General features: G+C 37.9%; 1 protein-coding gene across 2 annotated transcripts in view; it reads right to left on the minus strand.

Annotated features, from left to right (window-relative positions):
- Window positions 1-1,134: 1,134 nt before the first annotated feature.
- NUFIP1 (nuclear FMR1 interacting protein 1) overlaps window positions 1,135-20,091 on the minus strand; it is a 71,687-nt gene continuing 52,730 nt past the window's right edge. For both annotated transcript variants that reach the window (XM_053707991.1, XM_053707990.1), the window contains 5 exons: window positions 19,039-19,131; window positions 11,038-11,222; window positions 9,888-10,019; window positions 8,476-8,702; window positions 1,135-1,705 (listed from right to left, as the gene is read on the minus strand). In XM_053707991.1, coding sequence (XP_053563966.1) covers window positions 1,382-1,705; window positions 8,476-8,702; window positions 9,888-10,019; window positions 11,038-11,222; window positions 19,039-19,131 — 961 coding nt within the window. In that variant the 3' untranslated portion in view covers window positions 1,135-1,381. The remainder of the gene's footprint in view (window positions 1,706-8,475; window positions 8,703-9,887; window positions 10,020-11,037; window positions 11,223-19,038; window positions 19,132-20,091) is intronic.

Here is a 20,091-nt window from a genome sequence, read left to right on the forward strand (position 1 = left end):
ATTACATGCAGTTATATGAAAATGAGTGTATACTGTCCCTTTAAAAGCTCACAGTTTAGCACTGTTGATGAGGTTAGATTGGGGACACCCATTGAAAGGGGCTTGGAAACATGAAAGTCAGACACTCCCCCTCCCCCTCATATAAAAAGACCCATTATATAAACAAGAGTCTATAGACATCAGTATACATTTAAAACTTTGGGGCTTGGTTAAGCCTGAAAATAAGCACAATGTTATTTAAAAATGAGCAAAACTATACATTTTTACAATAATACTCCCAGATGGGCTTTATAAATGGATCATCTACAAAACATGTATGCAAAGAAAAATCTAGTGTACAATGTCCTTTAACTATCAATCAGATGTGGACAACAGCCAACTTAATTCTATCATGGTTTAAATACTGGCACTTGCAATTCTTTTCCGGTTCTGTCTCATCTTACATTCTTCTGCGACTTTTTTTATTTTTTTCATTGGAGCATATATTGTATGACACTTTTGTCCTCATTTGCACCTTTAGACTGAACATTGTTCTTTAGGTTTTTCAGCATTATCACTTTGAACACCTCAATTCATTTTCTTTTTTTCTGGTGGCCACATTTTTGCCAGGGATCCAAACTGGAGGTTCATTTCCTTTTTTTCACCTAAGTGTATATTTCTCTCACTTTTTTCCCCCTAAGGCTAATAATGTCCCTCCCTCCCTATGACCACATCATATGTCAATTGAAGGCCAATGGGAACTTTTCCAGAATCTGATCTTCACAGAGGATCTTGCAATGTCTTCCAGTGTACAAGGCACCATTGTATTTGGTGCTTTTTATCATTAATATGGCCTACATTCTTTCGGAGAAACAAGTATTATTCTGTATAGCACATACTGCACATAATGCAGCTACCTACTATTTGTCATATTTTAAAAGTATGCAATCAGTTTAGTTTAATCAATGTGGTTCAGACCACATTTGCTAGTTATTGCAATGAGGCTATATGTAAATGCCCCCATTAATATGATGAACAGGTCAAATATTTAATAAAAGACTTACCTTAAAATGATACATAACATTTTAATAAAATGGTCATATCCAACATTTAAAGGGATACACGAGAAAAAGAAAAAAAAAAAACAAGAAATAGTTTTAATATAACACCCTTTAATAGAGAAAAGGTATAAGAATTACCAAACAAAAAAAAACTCACTTTAAAGATCCACTTAATTTGGTATCTTTTTAATGAAACTAAAAAATAAAATATATCTTTACACTACTGGTTGTTGTTTTGGCAGTGAAAAAGTTTGTCAGCATGCAAAATATGCCAATTTAATATTCTGTATTCTCCACTCTGGAGAACTCTAGGTGTACAACAGGACTTATACACAATAGTTTTATACACAGCAACTTTCCCAAATCTCTTCATCCACACAATTCAACTGAGAGGTCTGAACATAGACTGGACTGCTGCTCCCTTCTTTCAGTATCCCATTATTCTGCTCACTTTCTAATACCAGAGGCATGTCCTGCTCATTAGCAGTGTCAGGAGATCCACTTTCTTCCAGCAAGCAGTGATTTGAAGCAGTAACAGTTTTGTGATGTGATGTGCCATTTAAAGACTTTTTGTTCTCAATGACATTAAAGAAGTCATTTCGGACAATATACCTAACGCACTGCAAAATCACATTCCTTTCATGACGGATGTCCTGTGCCAATAACTAGAAGAGAAAGAGAATAGTGGTCATTTATTTCATAAGTGCAAAGATCTACAAATAAAATGTTTGTGCTTGAGAATCCTAGCATTGCCTAGACAATGGTGCTGGCTGTTGGCAGATTAGTGATGTGACATGGAGAGTAAACAGAGTATATAACAAACCCCTCTTCAACACTTTAAACTAGATAAGGTCTTTGAACAATAGCCAGCTTCATAAATCATGTTAAAGCGGCAGTCAACTCCAAAATTGTTATTGTGTAAAAAACATAATTTATGTAAGAACTTACCTGATAAATTCATTTCTTTCATATTAGCAAGAGTCCATGAGCTAGTGACGTATGGGATATACATTCCTACCAGGAGGGGCAAAGTTTCCCAAACCTCAAAATGCCTATAAATACACCCCTCACCACACCCACAAATCAGTTTAACGTATAGCCAAGAAGTGGGGTGATAAGAAAAAAGTGCAAAATCATAAAAAATAAGGAATTGGAATAATTGTGCTTTATACAAAAAAATCATAACCACCACAAAAAAGGGTGGGCCTCATGGACTCTTGCTAATATGAAAGAAATGAATTTATCAGGTAAGTTCTTACATAAATTATGTTTTCTTTCATATAATTAGCAAGAGTCCATGAGCTAGTGACGTATGGGATAATGACTACCCAAGATGTGGATCTTCCACGCAAGAGTCACTAGAGAGGGAGGGATAAAATAAAGACAGCCAATTCCGCTGAAAGAAATCCACACCCAAAACAAAGTTTAAATCTTATAATGAAAAAAACTGAAATTATAAGCAGAAGATTCAAACTGAAACAGCTGCCTGAAGTACTTTTCTACCAAAAACTGCTTCAGAAGAAGAAAACACATCAAAATGGTAGAATTTAGTAAAAGTATGCAAAGAAGACCAAGTGGCTGCTTTGCAAATCTGATCAACCAAAGCTTCATTCCTAAACGCCCAGGAAGTAGAAAATGACCTAGTAGAATGAGCTGTAATCCTTTGAGGCGGAGTTTTACCCGACTCGACATAAGCATGATGAATCAAAGATTTTAACCAAGATGCCAAAGAGATGGCAGAAGCCTTCTGACCTTTCCTAGAACCGGAAAAGATAACAAATAGACTAGAAGTCTTTCGGAAATCCTTAGTAGCTTCAACATAATATTTCAAAGCTCTAACTACATCCAAAGAATGCAACGACTTTTCCTTAGAATTCTTAGGATTAGGACACAATGAAGGAACCGCAATTTCTCTACTAATGTTGTTAGAATTCACAACCTTAGGTAAAAATTTAAAAGAAGTTCGCAACACCGCCTTATCCTGATGAAAAATCAGAAAAGGAGACTCACAAGAAAGAGCAGATAATTCAGAAACTCTTATAGCAGAAGAGATGGCCAAAAGAAACAAAACTTTCCAAGAAAGTAATTTAATGTCCAGCGAATGCATAGGTTCAAATAGAGGAGCTTGAAGAGCCCCCAGAACCAAATTCAAACTCCAAGGAGGAGAGATTGACTTAATGACAGGTTTTATACGAACCAAAGCTTGTACAAAACAATGAATATCAGGAAGACTAGCAATCTTTCTTTGAAAAAGAACAGAAAGAGCAGAGATTTGTCCTTTCAAGGAACTTGCAGACAAACCTTTATCCAAACCATCCTGAAGAAACTGTAAAATTCTAGGAATTCTAAAAGAATGCCAAGAAAAATGATGAGAAAAACACCAAGAAATGTAAATCTTCCAGACTAGATAATATATCTTCCTGGATACAGATTTACGAGCCTGTAACATAGTATTAATCACAGAGTCAGAGAAACCTCTATGACTGAGAATCAAGCGTTCAATCTCCATAACTTCAAATTTAAGGATTTGAGATCCTGATGGAAAAAAGGACCTTGTGATAGAAGGTCTGGTCTTAACGGAAGAGTCCACGGTTGGCAAGTGGCCATCCGGACAAGATCCGCATACCAAAACCTGTGAGGCCATGCTGGAGCCACCAGCAGAACAAACGAGCACTCCTTTAGAATCTTGGAAATCACTCTTGGAAGAAGAACTAGAGGCGGAAAGATATAGGCAGGATGATACTTCCAAGGAAGTGACAATGCATCCACTGCCTCCGCTTGAGGATCCCTGGATCTGGACAGATACCTGGGAAGCTTCTTGTTTAGATGAGAAGCCATCAGATTTCTGGAAGTCCCCACATTTGAACAATCTGAAGAAATACCTCTGGGTGAAGAGACCATTCGCCCGGATGTAACGTTTGGCGACTGAGATAATCCGCTTCCCAATTGTCTATACCTGGGATATGAACCACAGAAATTAGACAGGAGCTGGATTCCGCCCATACCAGTATTCAAGATACTTCTTTCATAGCCAGAGGACTGTGAGTCCCTCCTTGATGATTGACATATGCCACGGTTGTGACATTGTCCGTCTGAAAACAAATGAACGACTCTCTCTTTAGAAGAGGCCATGACTGAAGAGCTCTGAAAATTGCACGGAGTTCCAAAATGTTGATTGGTAATATCACCTCCTGAGATTCCCAAACCCCTTGTGCTTTCAGAGACCCCCAAACGGCTCCCCAACCTGTCAGACTTGCATCTGTTGAAATCACAGTCCAGGTCGGAAGAACAAAAGAAGCCCCCTGAACTAAACGATGGTGGTCTGTCCACCACGTCAGAGATTGTCGTACAATCGGTTTTAAAGATATTAAGATATTTTTGTATAATCCCTGCACCACTGGTTCAGCATACAGAGCTGAAGAGGTCGCATGTGAAAACGAGCAAAGGGGATCGCGTCCGATGCAGCAGTCATAAGACCTAGAATTTCCATGCATAAGGCTACCGAAGGGAATGATTGAGACTGAAGGTTTCGACAAGCTGAAACCAATTTTAGACGTCTCTTGTCTGTCAGAGACAGAGTCATGGACACTGAATCTATCTGGAAACCTAAAAAGGTTACCCTTGTCTGAGGAATCAATGAACTTTTTGGTAAATTGATCCTCCAACCATGTTCTCGAAGAAACAATACAAGTCGATTCGTATGAGATTCTGCTAAATGTGAAGACTGAGCAAGTACCAAGATATCGTCCAAATAAGGAAATACCACAATACCCTGTTCTCTGATTACAGAGAGAAGGGCACCGAGAACCTTTGTAAAAATCCATGGAGCTGTTGCTAGGCCAAACGGCAGAGCCACAAACTGGTAATGCTTGTCTAGGAAAGAGAATCTCAGAAACCGATAGTGATCTGGATGAATCGGAATATGCAGATATGCATCCTGTAAATATATTGTGGACATATAATGCCCTTGCTGAACAAAAGGCAGAATAGTCCTTATAGTTACCATCTTTAATGTTGGTATCCTTACATAATGATTCAATATTTTTAAATCCAGAACTGATCTGAAGAAATTCTCCTTCTTTGGTACAATGAAAAGATTTGAGTAAAACCCCAGCCCCTGTTCCAGAATTGGAACTGGCATAATTACTACAGCCAACTCTAGATCTGAAACACATATTAGAAATGCTTGAGCCTTCACTGGATTTACTGGGACACGGGAAAGAAAAAATCTTCTTGCAGGAGGCCTTATCTTGAAGCCTATTCTGTACCCTTGTGAAACAATGTTCTGAATCCAAAGACTGTGAATCTAATTGATCCAAATTTCTTTGAAAAATCGTAATCTGCCCCCTACCAGCTGAGCTGGAATGAGGGCCGCACCTTCATGTTGACTTGGGAGCTGACTTTGGCTTTCTAAAAGGCTTGGATTTATTCCAGACTGGAGATGGTTTCCAAACTGATACTGCTCCTGTAGGGGAAGGATCAGGCTTTTGTTCCTTATTGTGACAAAAGGAACGAAAACGATTAGTAGACCTAAATTTACCTTTAGATTTTTTATCCTGTGGTAAAAAAGTTCCTTTCCCTCCAGTAACAGTTGAAATAATAGAATCCAACTGTGAACCAAATAATTTATTACCCTGGAAAGAAAGGGAAAGCAAAGTTGACTTAGAAGACATATCAGCATTCCAAGTTTTAAGCCATAAAGCTCTTCTAGCTAAAATAGCTAGAGACATATACCTGACATCAACCCTGATGATATCAAAGATGGCATCACAAATAAAATTATTAGCATGTTGAAGAAGATTAACAATGCTATGAGAATTATGATCTGTTACTTGTTGCGCTAAAGCTTCCAACCAAAAAGTTGAAGCTGCAGCAACATCCGCTAAAGATATAGCAGGTCTAAGAAGATTACCTGAACATAAGTAAGCTTTTCTTAGAAAGGATTCAATTTTCCTATCTAAAGGATCCTTAAAGGAAGTACTATCTGCCGTAGGAATAGTAGTACGTTTAGCAAGAGTAGAGATAGCCCCATCAACCTTAGGGATTTTGTCCCAAAACTCTAATCTGTCAGATGGCACAGGATATAATTGCTTAAAACGTTTAGAAGGAGTGAATGAATTACCCAAATTATTCCATTCCCTGGAAATTACTTCAGAAATAGCATCAGGGACAGGAAAAACTTCTGGAATAACTACAGGAGATTTAAAAACCTTATTTAAACGTTTAGATTTAGTATCAAGAGGACCAGATTCCTCTATCTCTAATGCAATTAAGACTTCTTTAAGTAAAGAATGAATAAATTCCATTTTGAATAAATATGAAGATTTATCAGTATCAACCTCTGAAACTGAATCCTCTGAACCAGAGGAAACATTATCAGAATCAGAATGATGATGTTCATTTAAAAATTCATCTGAAAAATTAGAAGTTTTAAAAGACCTTTTCCGTTTACTAGAAGGAGGAATAACAGACATAGCCTTCTTAATGGATTTAGAAACAAAATCTCTTATGTTAACAGGAACACTCTGAGTATTAGATGTTGATGGAACAGCAACAGGTAATGGAACATTACTAAAGGAAATATTATCTGCATTAACAAGTTTGTCATGACATTCATTACAAACAACAGCTGGAGGAACAGATACCACAAGTTTACAGCAAATACACTTAACTTTGGTAGATCCAACATCAGGCAGCGATTTTCCAGAAGTATCTTCTGATTCAGGGTCAATCTGAGACATCTTGCAATATGTAATAGAAAAAACAACATATAAAGCAAAATTGATCAAATTCCTTAAATGACAGTTTCAGGAATGGGAAAAAATGCCAGTGAACAAGCTTCTAGCAACCAAAAGCAACTAAACAATGAGACTTAAATAATGTGGAGACAATAATGACGCCCATATTTTTTAGCGCCAAAAAAGACGCCCACATTATTTGGCGCCTAAATGCTTTTAGCGCCAAAAATGACGCCACATCCGGTAACGCCGACACTTTTGGTGCAAAAACGTCAAAAATGACGCAACTTCCGGTGACAAGAACGACGCCGGAAATAACAAATAATTTTTTGCGCCAAAAAAGTCCGCGCCAAGAATGACGCAATAAAATGAAGCATTTTCAGCCCCCGCGAGCCTAACAGCCCACAGGGAAAAAAGTCAAATTTTAAGGTAAGAAAAAAATTGATTGATCAAATGCATTATCCCATATAATGAAACTGACTGTCTGAAATAAGGAATGTTGAACATCCTGAATCAAGGCAAATAAATGTTTAAACACAATTATTTAGAACTTTATATAAAAGTGCCCAACCATAGCTTAGAGTGTCACAAAAATAAGACTTACTTACCCCAGGACACTCATCTACATGTAGTAGAAAGCCAAACCAGTACTGAAACGAGAATCAGTAGAGGTAATGGTATATAAGAGTATATCGTCGATCTGAAAAGGGAGGTAAGAGATGAATCTCTACGACCGATAACAGAGAACCTATGAAATAGACCCCGTAAGAAGGAGATCATTGAATTCAAATAGGCAATACTCTCTTCACATCCCTCTGACATTCACTGCATGCTGAGAGGAAAACCGGGCTCCAACCTGCTGCGGAGCGCATATCAACGTAGAATCTAGCACAAACTTACTTCACCACCTCCACAGGAGGCAAAGTTTGTAAAACTGATTTGTGGGTGTGGTGAGGGGTGTATTTATAGGCATTTTGAGGTTTGGGAAACTTTGCCCCTCCTGGTAGGAATGTATATCCCATACGTCACTAGCTCATGGACTCTTGCTAATTACATGAAAGAAAGATAGATAATCCTTTTATTTTCCATTCACCAGTTTTGCAAAAACAACATGATTATATCAATATATTTTGTACCTCTGTTATTACCTTGTATCTGAGCCTCTGCAGACTGCCCCCGATCACATTACTTTTTATTTATTATCTATTGAATTGCATTTTAGCCAATTAGTGCAGTGTGGTACCCAACTTCAAGGGAGAGAGCACAATTATCTATATGGCCTACATGAACAAGCAATCTCCTTTTGTAATAAGCTAATAAAAAAGTATTTGAAAAGAGGCTGTCTATAGTGGCTTAGAAACAGGCAGACATTTAGAGGTTTAAATCTTATAAAGTATATTACTTTAACAATGTTAGTTGTGCAAAGCTGGGGAATGGGTAGTAAAGGAGTTATCTCATTGTAAACAGGAATAAAAGGGGGAGACTGTTCAAATCCAACCTCTTAATATACCCCCACATAAGTCATTAAAATCCCTAAAACAACTTAACTGTTTAACAAACAGTCAAAGTAATAACCTGCTTGATCTCAAACACTTGATTTTGGCAATTTAGGACCTTTCTGGCAATTGCAGCATTTGGCACTAGATACCAACACAGAGAAAACAGCAAAATGAAAAAAGAAGATTGAATATTTTTACCATCTCCAGGAGAGTAGGTTGATGTTTAGTGGATGTATTAAAAGGCTTCCTTTCACGTTTATGGTGTTTTTTGTTGTGATGCACTTTGCTCTCTGAACTTGCATTCTGTACACTCTGGGGTCTATTTGTATTTTCCATTACCAATCGTTGAGCAGGACTCGGAGTGTGCATTTGAAGAATAGTTTTATTTTCCTCTAAAGCCTTAGCCACATGCATGATTGGCATTTCTAAAATAAACAGAATAATTAGATACAATGTGGAAGAACGGTAGTGGCACAAAATTTAAAAAACACTTTTAAAGCAACATTAAACACTAAATACATTTTGTAAGCATACTATTGAGGTTATTCGCCACCTTCCTCTAGTCATGAGTGCCGCCATCGGAATTCTAGATATAACTACATTCCAGTGCAGTATCTCCTTCAGATACCTGAAATATAACCTAGGCTCCAAAATGTAGGCACCCATAATTAGAGGGAGGTGTGTGGAATGCATTTAATGTTTAATGTCCCTTTAAGTGGTCACTTAAGTAAAACTTTGCTCAAATACATACAAACATAATTATTGTGTAACACAAGGACACATAGAAAAAACATATGTATATAGGTTAGCTGTTTAATTCGTTACTATGTTTATTATGTCTCCCAATTGGAAAAAAGGGGCAACCAGACGTAGACTCCTTGCTCAGTGTGCTTAAAGGAATATGGCTGCACCTCCATTACAAGGCCCAATGAAGGCCGAAACGATTGTTTAAGGTTACAGTGTTTCCTTGTTCAGAGAAGAATTGCCTGGTATTTCGGCACTGGACTGACCGTAATAGGCGGGATCAGGCTGATATACTATAGGAAAGTTCTACTCTGTGAAAACCATTACTGGGCTAAAAAAAAAGCTGCACCCAGATGGTAAATCGCCATAGAACAAGCTAACAAGTTATTTAATATTGAGCCTACCTAGGTATGCTTTTCAATGAAAAATATCAATAGAACATAGCAAATTAAATAGATGTAAATTGGAACTTTTTAAAATTGTATGCTCTGTCTGAATTAAAAAGAAAAAAAATGGGCTTCATGTTCCTTTAAATATTAGCCAAATATACTGTATTTCTGAATTTTTATGTTTATAAAAAGCAGAAAATGTTTTAATTAAGTTGTTTTAAAAGTAACAGTGGGATTTACAGTACATTTAAAATCGCCAGTGCAATCTAGTCCTTTGTTAAATCCCTTGCATTATCATTATCATCCATATATGTGTTTAAAAAATAAAAACTCTACAAATGTATATATTGGATTTTATGCACCAATTAAAATAAATGGGAAACTACTCATTTACTGAACAGTATTAAAGATATCATGGGTGCCTTGATAACCTTAGAAATGTATTGCTCGCTTGCAAAACCCACGCTAAGTACTTACCTTCTGGCTCATCATCACTTTCTGAACTGCTTGCATAGCTGGCAATTAATCTACTTAAACCAGATGTCACTTGTTTTGGGATTACGATTATGGCGGCTTGATCATTCCCTGCTGCTTCATCCTTGTCGGATTCTGTAAGGAAAAAAAATATAAAAGTAGAAAAAATAAAATATTTAAAATTTGTATGAAAGGGCCATAAAAGTCACATTAAATTTGAATGGTTCAGACAGAGTAGACTTTTCAATTTACTTTTAGTTATCAAATTTTTCTCTTTTCAAAATTGTTTGGTGAAAATCAGACACAGGTTCAACAATGCACTTCAGGGGAGCTAGCTGTTCATTGGTGGCTACACACATATGCCTCTTCTTATTGGTGCACTAGAGATGCTCAGCTAGACCCAAGTAGTGCATTGCTGCTGTGGAGCTGACTTTAACAAGGGAGTAAACAAAGATATATGCAAGCAATCACAACATAGTCTTCCCTTTATCACATTTTATCAACAAACTATTTTTTTTTTCCTTGGTAAAAAAGAAAGCAGTGGTTGGTGAGATATAAAGTTCAATAATGTTTTTCGATATAATCTGAGCATGCTCAGTAGAAGCATGAAAATTTAAAAACCACCCCCACCCCAGGTATATTAATAATTAATCTTGGAATTTTTCTTGCTGCTTGTATTTTTGGGAATTTACATTTTTGGGAAACCATTACATTTGTAATATAAAATATTTAGTTATGAGTAGTAAAACAAATTTGCTATGTACTTTATTTTTCTTCTTTTTCATGTAATTCAGTAATAAAAATTCATGCATTTCCTACAAAATACATATTGCAGAATTCTCAAGACTAAGCCTGCTACATCATTTGATTTAGCAGATAACGGTAAAACAATGCACTTTATTCTAACATGATGACCTTCTGCAAAAACAAGCCTGGATTAGCTTCATCAAATAAAACAAACAATGTTAATTTGCTTTAGACATATTATTCTACAGTAGGACACAAGGAATGTCATATTTATAAGGATGTTTAGTGTCCCTATAAAACTGGAATAAACAAAAATGTGTACATTGCATGTGTGAGCATAAACATACTCTACCATACGCACACAATGGTAAAAAAAAATTCTGATTCTCCAATTAAAAACACTTACCAACATCACTACCAGCTAGCATGCTAAGGGGATCAACATATTTTTCTTCCTTTTTAATGGTTTTATTTTTCACTTGTTCATCTGCTTCTGTTGAGGTGTTGGATTGGTTTTGGTTTTTGTGCCGTTTACCAATTTGGCTATAACCACTACCGCCTGCTCGGCCTTTCCACATTCGCTTCATCTTACTACAGACAATAAAAAGCAAAATTAGAAAAAATAAAAAGCATTTACCAATAGCAAAGCAGCCAGCAGTTGTTATGCCTCATTATCATAGGTACTGTATTATTTACCTGTTGTTGGTGAACCCTGAAGAAGGGTTTGTTATGACAGAACATACAACTATATAAAGTGTTTCCATATGCACAATGCATGTCTAACATAACCTTAGTATCATCTCTGCATAATGTAATAATGAAACATTTAACAATAAAAACTAACAAGACTGAATGAGAACAGTGCCCGTGCATGAGAATTTCCATATTTGCTGCCATGGTTACAGAATATCTGAGAAACAGCTCTACTTGCAGGTAAATGCTTTCGCATTTCTAATGAACAAAAAATAATAATAAATACACACACACAATGTGTTGTATATTTGCAAATGCATGTGCGCCAATACCCCCTATTTTGTGTAACTAATTGGTCACATTGGCAGCACTCCCAAAGATGTGTATATAAACTATTTGTAAGGTGTGCTAAACTTAACTTTATATTTGTATTTAAAAATAAAAGGGAGACTGACCATCATCTTCCATTGGTTAAAGCACCCCACCCAAGCTCAGGTGTACTCATGACAGTGTAATGGAGTTGTGTATATAAAGCCAGGGAGTCTCATTCTATTATGAAGAGAAAAAGCAGGAATGATTCAGCCCATGAAGGCAAATGACTGTAGTGTTAGGAGCAGTCAATATTGGGACACCTTGTAAGTTGGTGACTGGCTAAGCAGAATATGGCCATATTGTGTGAATAAGATTTTATTTAAAAGAATAGATGGTTTTGCAGTCAATTTTCGTGTGTGTGTGTATATATATATATATATATATATATATATATATATATATATATTTATTGAGACCTTATTATTTTTACTGTACTGACACTTTTATAAATTGTTTAGACAATTATTTAAAGGGATATGAAACCCCAAAATTTACTTCATAATTCAGACAAAAATATGCAATTTTAACAACTTTACAATTTAATCTATAATCCATTTTCCTTTGTGTAGTAATGTATGCTTAGGAGCTGCCCTCTTTTCAGAGAACTTTATGCCAGCTATTTTGCAAGTGTGTTATCCATTTGCTAGAGCACTAGAAAACAATATTTCCTGTCATGTAGTGCTCCAGATGCCTACCTAGGTATCTCTTCAACACAGAATATTATGGGAACAAAGCAAATTTGATAATTGAAGTAAATTGGAAACTTTTTTTTTAAAGGATAAGATGTCGGATTCACAAAATAATTTTTTGGGGTTTCATATACCTTTAAGAATGGCACTTCCTGGCAATTGGAATTTATATCTACACCTTCTTCTGCCACTGGATTCAGTTTATTCAACCCTTTCTCTCAAGATAGCAACTGCTCCTTAACCTCCTAAATATTTCATGAAGTCATTTCTACAATTTCTTTTCCATCGTTTCTAGATTTTTTTTGTAGCATTGAAACACAGGATTTACATATAGATCTAGTATAGTGATGTGCAATTAATTGTATTCCCAGGACCACTTATAAGGCCTCTCAAAGGGTTGCACTTTACGGTTACCATTTTATGGCATCAAAGACGAGTTTATAAACAGTGTAATGTGGGAATGTGTGGATCAATGGGGGAAGTCAAGTGTGTGTGCTGATAGTTCATAAGGAAATCTTTTCCTGCTCCAAAATAGAGGGTGATGGCTGGAGGGGACTTAAAAAGCAACAAAAAAAACAGAATTTATGCTTACCTGATAAATTACTTTCTCCAACGGTGTGTCCGGTCCACGGCGTCATCCTTACTTGTGGGATATTCTCTTCCCCAACAGGAAATGTGCAAAGAGTCCCAGCAAAGCTGGTCACATGATCCCTCCTAGGCTCGGCCCACCCCAGTCATTCGACCGACGGACAGGAGGAAATATATATAGGAGAAACCATATGATACCGTGGTGACTGTAGTTAGAGAAAATAATTCATCGGACCTGATTAAAAAACCAGGGCGGGCCGTGGACCGGACACACCGTTGGAGAAAGTAATTTATCAGGTAAGCATAAATTCTGTTTTCTCCAACATTGGTGTGTCCGGTCCACGGCGTCATCCTTACTTGTGGGAACCAATACCAAAGCTTTAGGACACGGATGAAGGGAGGGAGCAAATCAGGTCACCTAAATGGAAGGCACCACGGCTTGCAAAATCTTTCTCCCAAAAATAGCCTCCGAAGAAGCAAAAGTATCAAATTTGTAAAATTTGGCAAAAGTGTGCAGTGAAGACCAAGTCGCTGCCTTACATATCTGGTCAACAGAAGCCTCGTTCTTGAAGGCCCATGTGGAAGCCACAGCCCTAGTGGAGTGAGCTGTGATTCTTTCAGGAGGCTGCCGTCCGGCAGTCTCATAAGCCAATCGGATAATGCTTTTAAGCCAAAAGGAAAGAGAGGTAGAAGTCGCTTTTTGACCTCTCCTTTTACCAGAATAAACAACAAACAAGGAAGATGTTTGTCTGAAATCTTTAGTAGCCTCTAAATAGAATTTTAGAGCACGGACTACGTCCAAATTGTGTAACAAACGTTCCTTCTTTGAAACTGGATTCGGACACAAAGAAGGTACAACTATCTCCTGGTTAATATTTTTGTTGGAAACAACTTTCGGAAGAAAACCAGGCTTAGTACGCAAAACCACCTTATCTGCATGGAACACCAGATAGGGCGGAGAACACTGCAGAGCAGATAACTCTGAAACTCTTCTAGCAGAAGAAATTGCAACCAAAAAACAAAACTTTCCAAGATAATAACTTAATATCTACGGAATGTAAGGGTTCAACGGAACCCCTTGAAGAACTGAAAGAACTAGATTTAGACTCCAGGGAGGAGTCAAAGGTCTGTAAACAGGCTTGATCCTAACCAGAGCCTGAACAAATGCTTGAACATCTGGCACAGCTGCCAGTCTTTTGTGAAGTAAAACAGATAAAGCAGAGATCTGTCCCTTCAGAGAACTTGCAGATAATCCTTTCTCCAAACCTTCTTGTAGAAAGGATAGAATCTTAGGAATTTTTATCTTGTTCCATGGGAATCCTTTAGATTCACACCAACAGATATATTTTTTCCATATTTTATGGTAAATTTTTCTAGTTACAGGCTTTCTAGCCTGAATCAGAGTATCTATTACAGAATCTGAAAACCCACGCTTTGAAAAAATCAAGTGTTCAATCTCCAAGCCGTCAGTTGGAGGGAAACCAGATTCGGATGTTCGAATGGACCCTGAACAAGAAGGTCCTGTCTCAAAGGTAGCTTCCATGGTGGAGCCGATGACATATTCACCAGGTCTGCATACCAAGTCCTGCGTGGCCACGCAGGAGCTATCAAGATCACCGAGGCCCTCTCCTGATTGATCCTGGCTACCAGCCTGGGGATGAGAGGAAACGGTGGGAATACATAAGCTAGGTTGAAGGTCCAAGGTGCTACTAGTGCATCTACTAGGGTCGCCTTGGGATCCCTGGATCTGGACCCGTAGCAAGGAACCTTGAAGTTCTGACGAGACGCCATCAGATCCATGTCTGGAATGCCCCATAATTGAGTTATTTGGGCAAAGATTTCCGGATGGAGTTCCCACTCCCCCGGATGGAATGTCTGACGACTCAGAAAATCCGCTTCCCAATTTTCCACTCCTGGGATGTGGATCGCAGACAAGTGGCAGGAGTGATCCTCCGCCCATTGAATTATCTTGGTCACTTCTTTCATCGCCAGGGAACTCCTTGTTCCCCCCTGATGATTGATATATGCAACGGTCGTCATGTTGTCTGACTGAAACCTTATGAATTTGGCCTTTGCTAGTTGAGGCCAAGCTCTGAGAGCATTGAATATCGCTCTCAGTTCCAGAATGTTTATCGGGAAAAGAGACTCTTCCCGAGACCATAGATCCTGAGCTTTCAGGGATTCCCAGACCGCGCCCCAGCCCACTAGGCTGGCGTCGGTCGTGACAATGACCCACTCTGGTCTGCGGAAGCTCATTCCCTGTGACAGATTGTCCAGGGACAGCCACCAACGGAGTGAATCTCTGGTCTTTTGATCTACTTGAATCGTCGGAGACAAGTCTGTATAATCCCCATTCCACTGTCTGAGTATGCACAGTTGTAATGGTCTTAGATGAATTCGTGCAAAAGGAACTATGTCCATTGTTGCAACCATCAATCCTATTACTTCCATGCACTGCGCTATGGAAGGACGAGGAACAGAATGAAGTACTTGACAAGAGCTTAGAAGTTTTGATTTTCTGACCTCTGTCAGAAAAGTCCTCATTTCTAAGGAATCTATTATTGTTCCCAAGAAGGGAACTCTTGTTGACGGGGACAGAGAACTTTTTTCTTTGTTCACCTTCCATCCGTGAGATCTGAGAAAGGCTAGGACGATGTCCGTATGAGCCTTTGCTTTTGACAGGGACGACGCTTGAATCAGGATGTCGTCCAAGTAAGGTACTACTGCAATGCCCCTTGATCTTAGAACCGCTAGAAGGGACCCTAGTACCTTTGTGAAAATCCTTGGAGCAGTGGCTAATCCGAATGGAAGTGCCACAAACTGGTAATGCTTGTCCAGAAAAGCGAACCTTAGGAACTGATGATGTTCCTTGTGGATAGGAATATGTAGGTACGCATCCTTTAAATCCACGGTAGTCATAAATTGATTTTCCTGGATAGTAGGTAGGATCGTTCGAATAGTTTCCATTTTGAACGATGGTACCCTGAGAAATTTGTTTAGGATCTTTAGATCCAAAATTGGTCTGAATGTTCCCTCTTTTTTGGGAACTATGAACAGATTGGAATAAAATCCCATTCCTTGTTCTCTTATTGGAACTGGATGTATCACTCCCATCTTTAACAGGTCTTCTACACAATGTAAGAATGCCTGTCTCTTTATTTGGTTTGAAGATAATTGAGACCTGTGGAACCTTCCCCTTGGGGGTAGTTCCTTGAATTCCAGGAGATAACCTTGAGAAACTATTTCTAGCGCCCAAGGATCCTGAACATCTCTTGCCCAAGCCTGAGCAAAGAGAGAAAGTCTGCCCCCCACTAGATCCGGTCCCGGATCGGGGGCTATCCCTTCATGCTGTTTTGGTAGCAGTGGTAGGCTTCTTGGCCTGCTTACCCTTGTTCCAGCCTTGCATTGGTTTCCAGGCTGGTTTGGGTTGTGAAGTATTACCCTCTTGCTTAGAGGATACAGAATTAAAGACTGGTCCGTTTCTGCGAAAGGGACGAAAATTAGGCTTATTTTTAGCCTTAAAAGACCTATCTCCTGTGGGAGGGCGTGGCCCTTTCCCCCAGTGATGTCTGAAATAATCTCTTTCAAATCAGGTCCAAATAATGTTTTACCTTTGAAAGGAATGTTAAGCAATTTTGTCTTGGAAGACACATCCGCTGACCAAGACTTTAGCCAAAGCGCTCTGCGCGCCACGACAGCAAACCCTGAATTTTTCGCTACTAATCTAGCTAATTGCAAAGCGGCATCTAAAACAAAAGAGTTAGCCAATTTAAGTGCTTGAACTCTGTCCATAACCTCCTCATACGAAGATTCTTTACTGAGCGATTTTTCTAGTTCCTCGAACCAGAAACACGCTGCCGTAGTGACAGGAACAATGCATGAAATTGGTTGTAGAAGGTAACCTTGCTGTACAAAAATCTTTTTAAGCAAACCCTCTAATTTCTTATCCATAGGATCTTTGAAAGCACAACTATCTTCGATAGGAATAGTAGTGCGTTTGTTTAGATTAGAAACCGCCCCCTCGACCTTGGGGACTGTCTGCCATAAGTCCTTTCTGGGGTCGACTATAGGAAATAATTTCTTAAATATAGGGGGGGGAACAAAAGGTATGCCGGGCCTTTCCCACTCTTTATTTACTATGTCCGCCACCCGCTTGGGTATAGGAAAAGCGTCGGGGGGCACCGGAACCTCTAGGAACTTGTCCATCTTACATAATTTCTCTGGAATGACCAAATTGTCACAATCATCCAGAGTAGATAACACCTCCTTAAGCAGTGCGCGGAGATGTTCTAATTTAAATTTAAATGTCACAACATCAGGTTCAGCTTGATGAGAAATTTTTCCTGAATCTGAAATTTCTCCATCAGACAAAACCTCCCTCATGGCCCCTTGAGATTGGTGTGAGGGTATGTCAGAACAGTTATCATCAGCGTCCTCTTGCTCTTCAGTGTTTAAAACAGAGCAATCGCGCTTTCTCTGATAAGTAGGCATTTTGGATAAAAGATTTGCTATGGAGTTATCCATTACAGCCGTTAATTGTTGCATGGTAATAAGTATTGGCGCACTAGATGTACTAGGGGCCTCCTGTGTGGGCATAACTGGTGTAGACACAGTAGGGGATGATGTAGTATCATGTTTACTCCCCTCATTTGAGGAATCATCTTGGGCAATATCATTATCTGTGGCATTACTGTCCTTACTTTGTTTGGACACTATGGCACAATTATCACATAAATTTAAATGGGGAGACACATTGGCTTTCATACATATAGAACATAGCTTATCTGATGGTACAGACATGTTAAACAGGCTTAAACTTGTCAACAAAGCACAAAAAACATTTTAAAATAAAACCGTTACTGTCACTTTAAATTTCAAACTGAAAACACTTTATTACTGAATATGTGAAAAAGTATGAAGGAATTGTTCACCAAAATTTCACCACAGTGTCTTAAAGCATTAAAAGTATTGCACACCAAATTTCAGAGCTTTAACCCTTAAATTAACGGAACCGGAGCCGTTTATACATTTAACCCCTATACAGTCCCAGAATGAGGCTCTGTCTATAACTAGAAAGGCCCCCATCTGAAAAAGGTGTCCAACACAGTGCCTGCCGTTTTTCTAAACGTTCCCCAAGATTATAATACCAATAATTAGTTAGAATCTGCATAATATGCCTAGTAAAGCAATCATTTTAGCCCAGAAAAATGTCTACCAGTTTTTAAGCCCTTTTTGAAGCCCTTTATTCTTTTATGTTTAACTAAGAAAATGGCTTACCGGTCCCCATGAGGGGAAATGACAGCCTTCCAGCATTACATGGTCTTGTTAGAAATGTGGCTAGTCATACCTTAAGCAGAAAAGTCTGCTAACTGTTTCCCCCAACTGAAGTTACTTCATCTCAACAGTCCTGTGTGGAAACAGCAATCGATTTTAGATACTGTCTGCTAAAATCATCTTCCTCTTACAAACAGAAATCTTCATCCTTTTCTGTTTCAGAGTAAATAGTACATACCAGCACTATTTTAAAATAACAAACACTTGATAGAAGAATAAAATACTACATTTAAACACCAAAAAACTCTTAACCATCTCCGTGGAGATGTTGCCTGTGCAACGGCAAAGAGAATGACTGGGGTGGGCGGAGCCTAGGAGGGATCATGTGACCAGCTTTGCTGGGACTCTTTGCCATTTCCTGTTGGGGAAGAGAATATCCCACAAGTAAGGATGACGCCGTGGACCGGACACACCAATGTTGGAGAAATTATATATATATATATATTGAATTCTGGGCACCAACAGCAATATTTGCTGAAGGGGGAATAATATATAATGTTGTACTACTGATATTTTTGTTTAAATGAAAAAAATAAAAAAGCACTTTGCAAAAATAAACAAACAACAAAAGCATTATAACCCTGTGGCACCTTTATCTTTTTTTTTTTTTTAATTGTTCGTGCAAATGAATTTATGCTTTCTTGTAATACACTGGCAAAACGGTGTAAAACATTACTAATTATTAAAACATACATGCATAGCTAGATCATTAAATGCAACTCAATACCAACCCAAACTGAGCGGTTTTTAACACGTCTCCTCGATCTCTTCTTTCTTTTTGCATCTGGCGCTTTCTTGCAATGTTTGCCAAAGTTGGGAAGTTCCTGAAAAAATATAAAATAAAAACGTGGGATGATTTCTTTACAGAGAATGAACAAAGTAAACTAATACTGTCCACTGGAGACAAAAGAAAAATAACAATAGAAAGTTGTATTAAATAACTCACATGAATATATTTTTTGCCTAATATTTAGTTTGCATATTTGTGTTCAGAATTATAAGTGAAAACATTTAATTTATGGTAATTGTTTATAACATTCTTTGGATTGTTTGCATTTTGTGGCTCTCTTTCCATCTCCATTTTTCTAACACTCTCAAAGCCAAATTACCATTCTCTCAGGAGTGTATGTCCAAGTTCTGCCTTGTTCTCACTTAGGTCACTATTCTGTGTTGTCCTTCACACCATTTCTATAAGACTGCATCCTTCTCTCATGTGACTTACATCTTTGAGTTACACTGAGCAGTTCTTCCTCCACAACGCACAGTACTAATACCTAGCAAATCTAGTAGTTAAGTTCTGGCCTTGTTAAAACACAGAAGTGACTGTAATGGGTCACTTCAAAACCTGTATATAATACAGGGCAGCATTTTACAGCCTCTTGAAAAATGAGATCATATATATTAAACTAATGCAGCTTGATCATTGTGCTGCTATATTTACACAAAAATATTTAGATAAAACCATGGTACCAAGAGGGCAAAAAATAAATAAATAAATAAATAAAAAAAAATAAAAAAAAATGCACCTTCACCTTAGAAGACGATTTGAATAAAGATTGGTATGAAATTCTAGAGAAAGTCTCCCTAGATCTACTAAAAGTTTTAATCAAATCTAGAAATGCAGCACTAGAAAATATAGGAAAGAATATCACTGAATTTAAAGATGAACTCACAAAAAATATAGATGATCCAAAAATTAGAGAAAGACAGAAAGAGGTAATTACGAATATCACACACATTAAAAATGAAATTCTAGATAATAAATGGAAAAAATTTAAGAGAGA

Source organism: Bombina bombina, chromosome 3 (genome assembly GCF_027579735.1).
Source record: "Bombina bombina isolate aBomBom1 chromosome 3, aBomBom1.pri, whole genome shotgun sequence".
Lineage (NCBI taxonomy): Eukaryota > Metazoa > Chordata > Amphibia > Anura > Bombinatoridae > Bombina > Bombina bombina.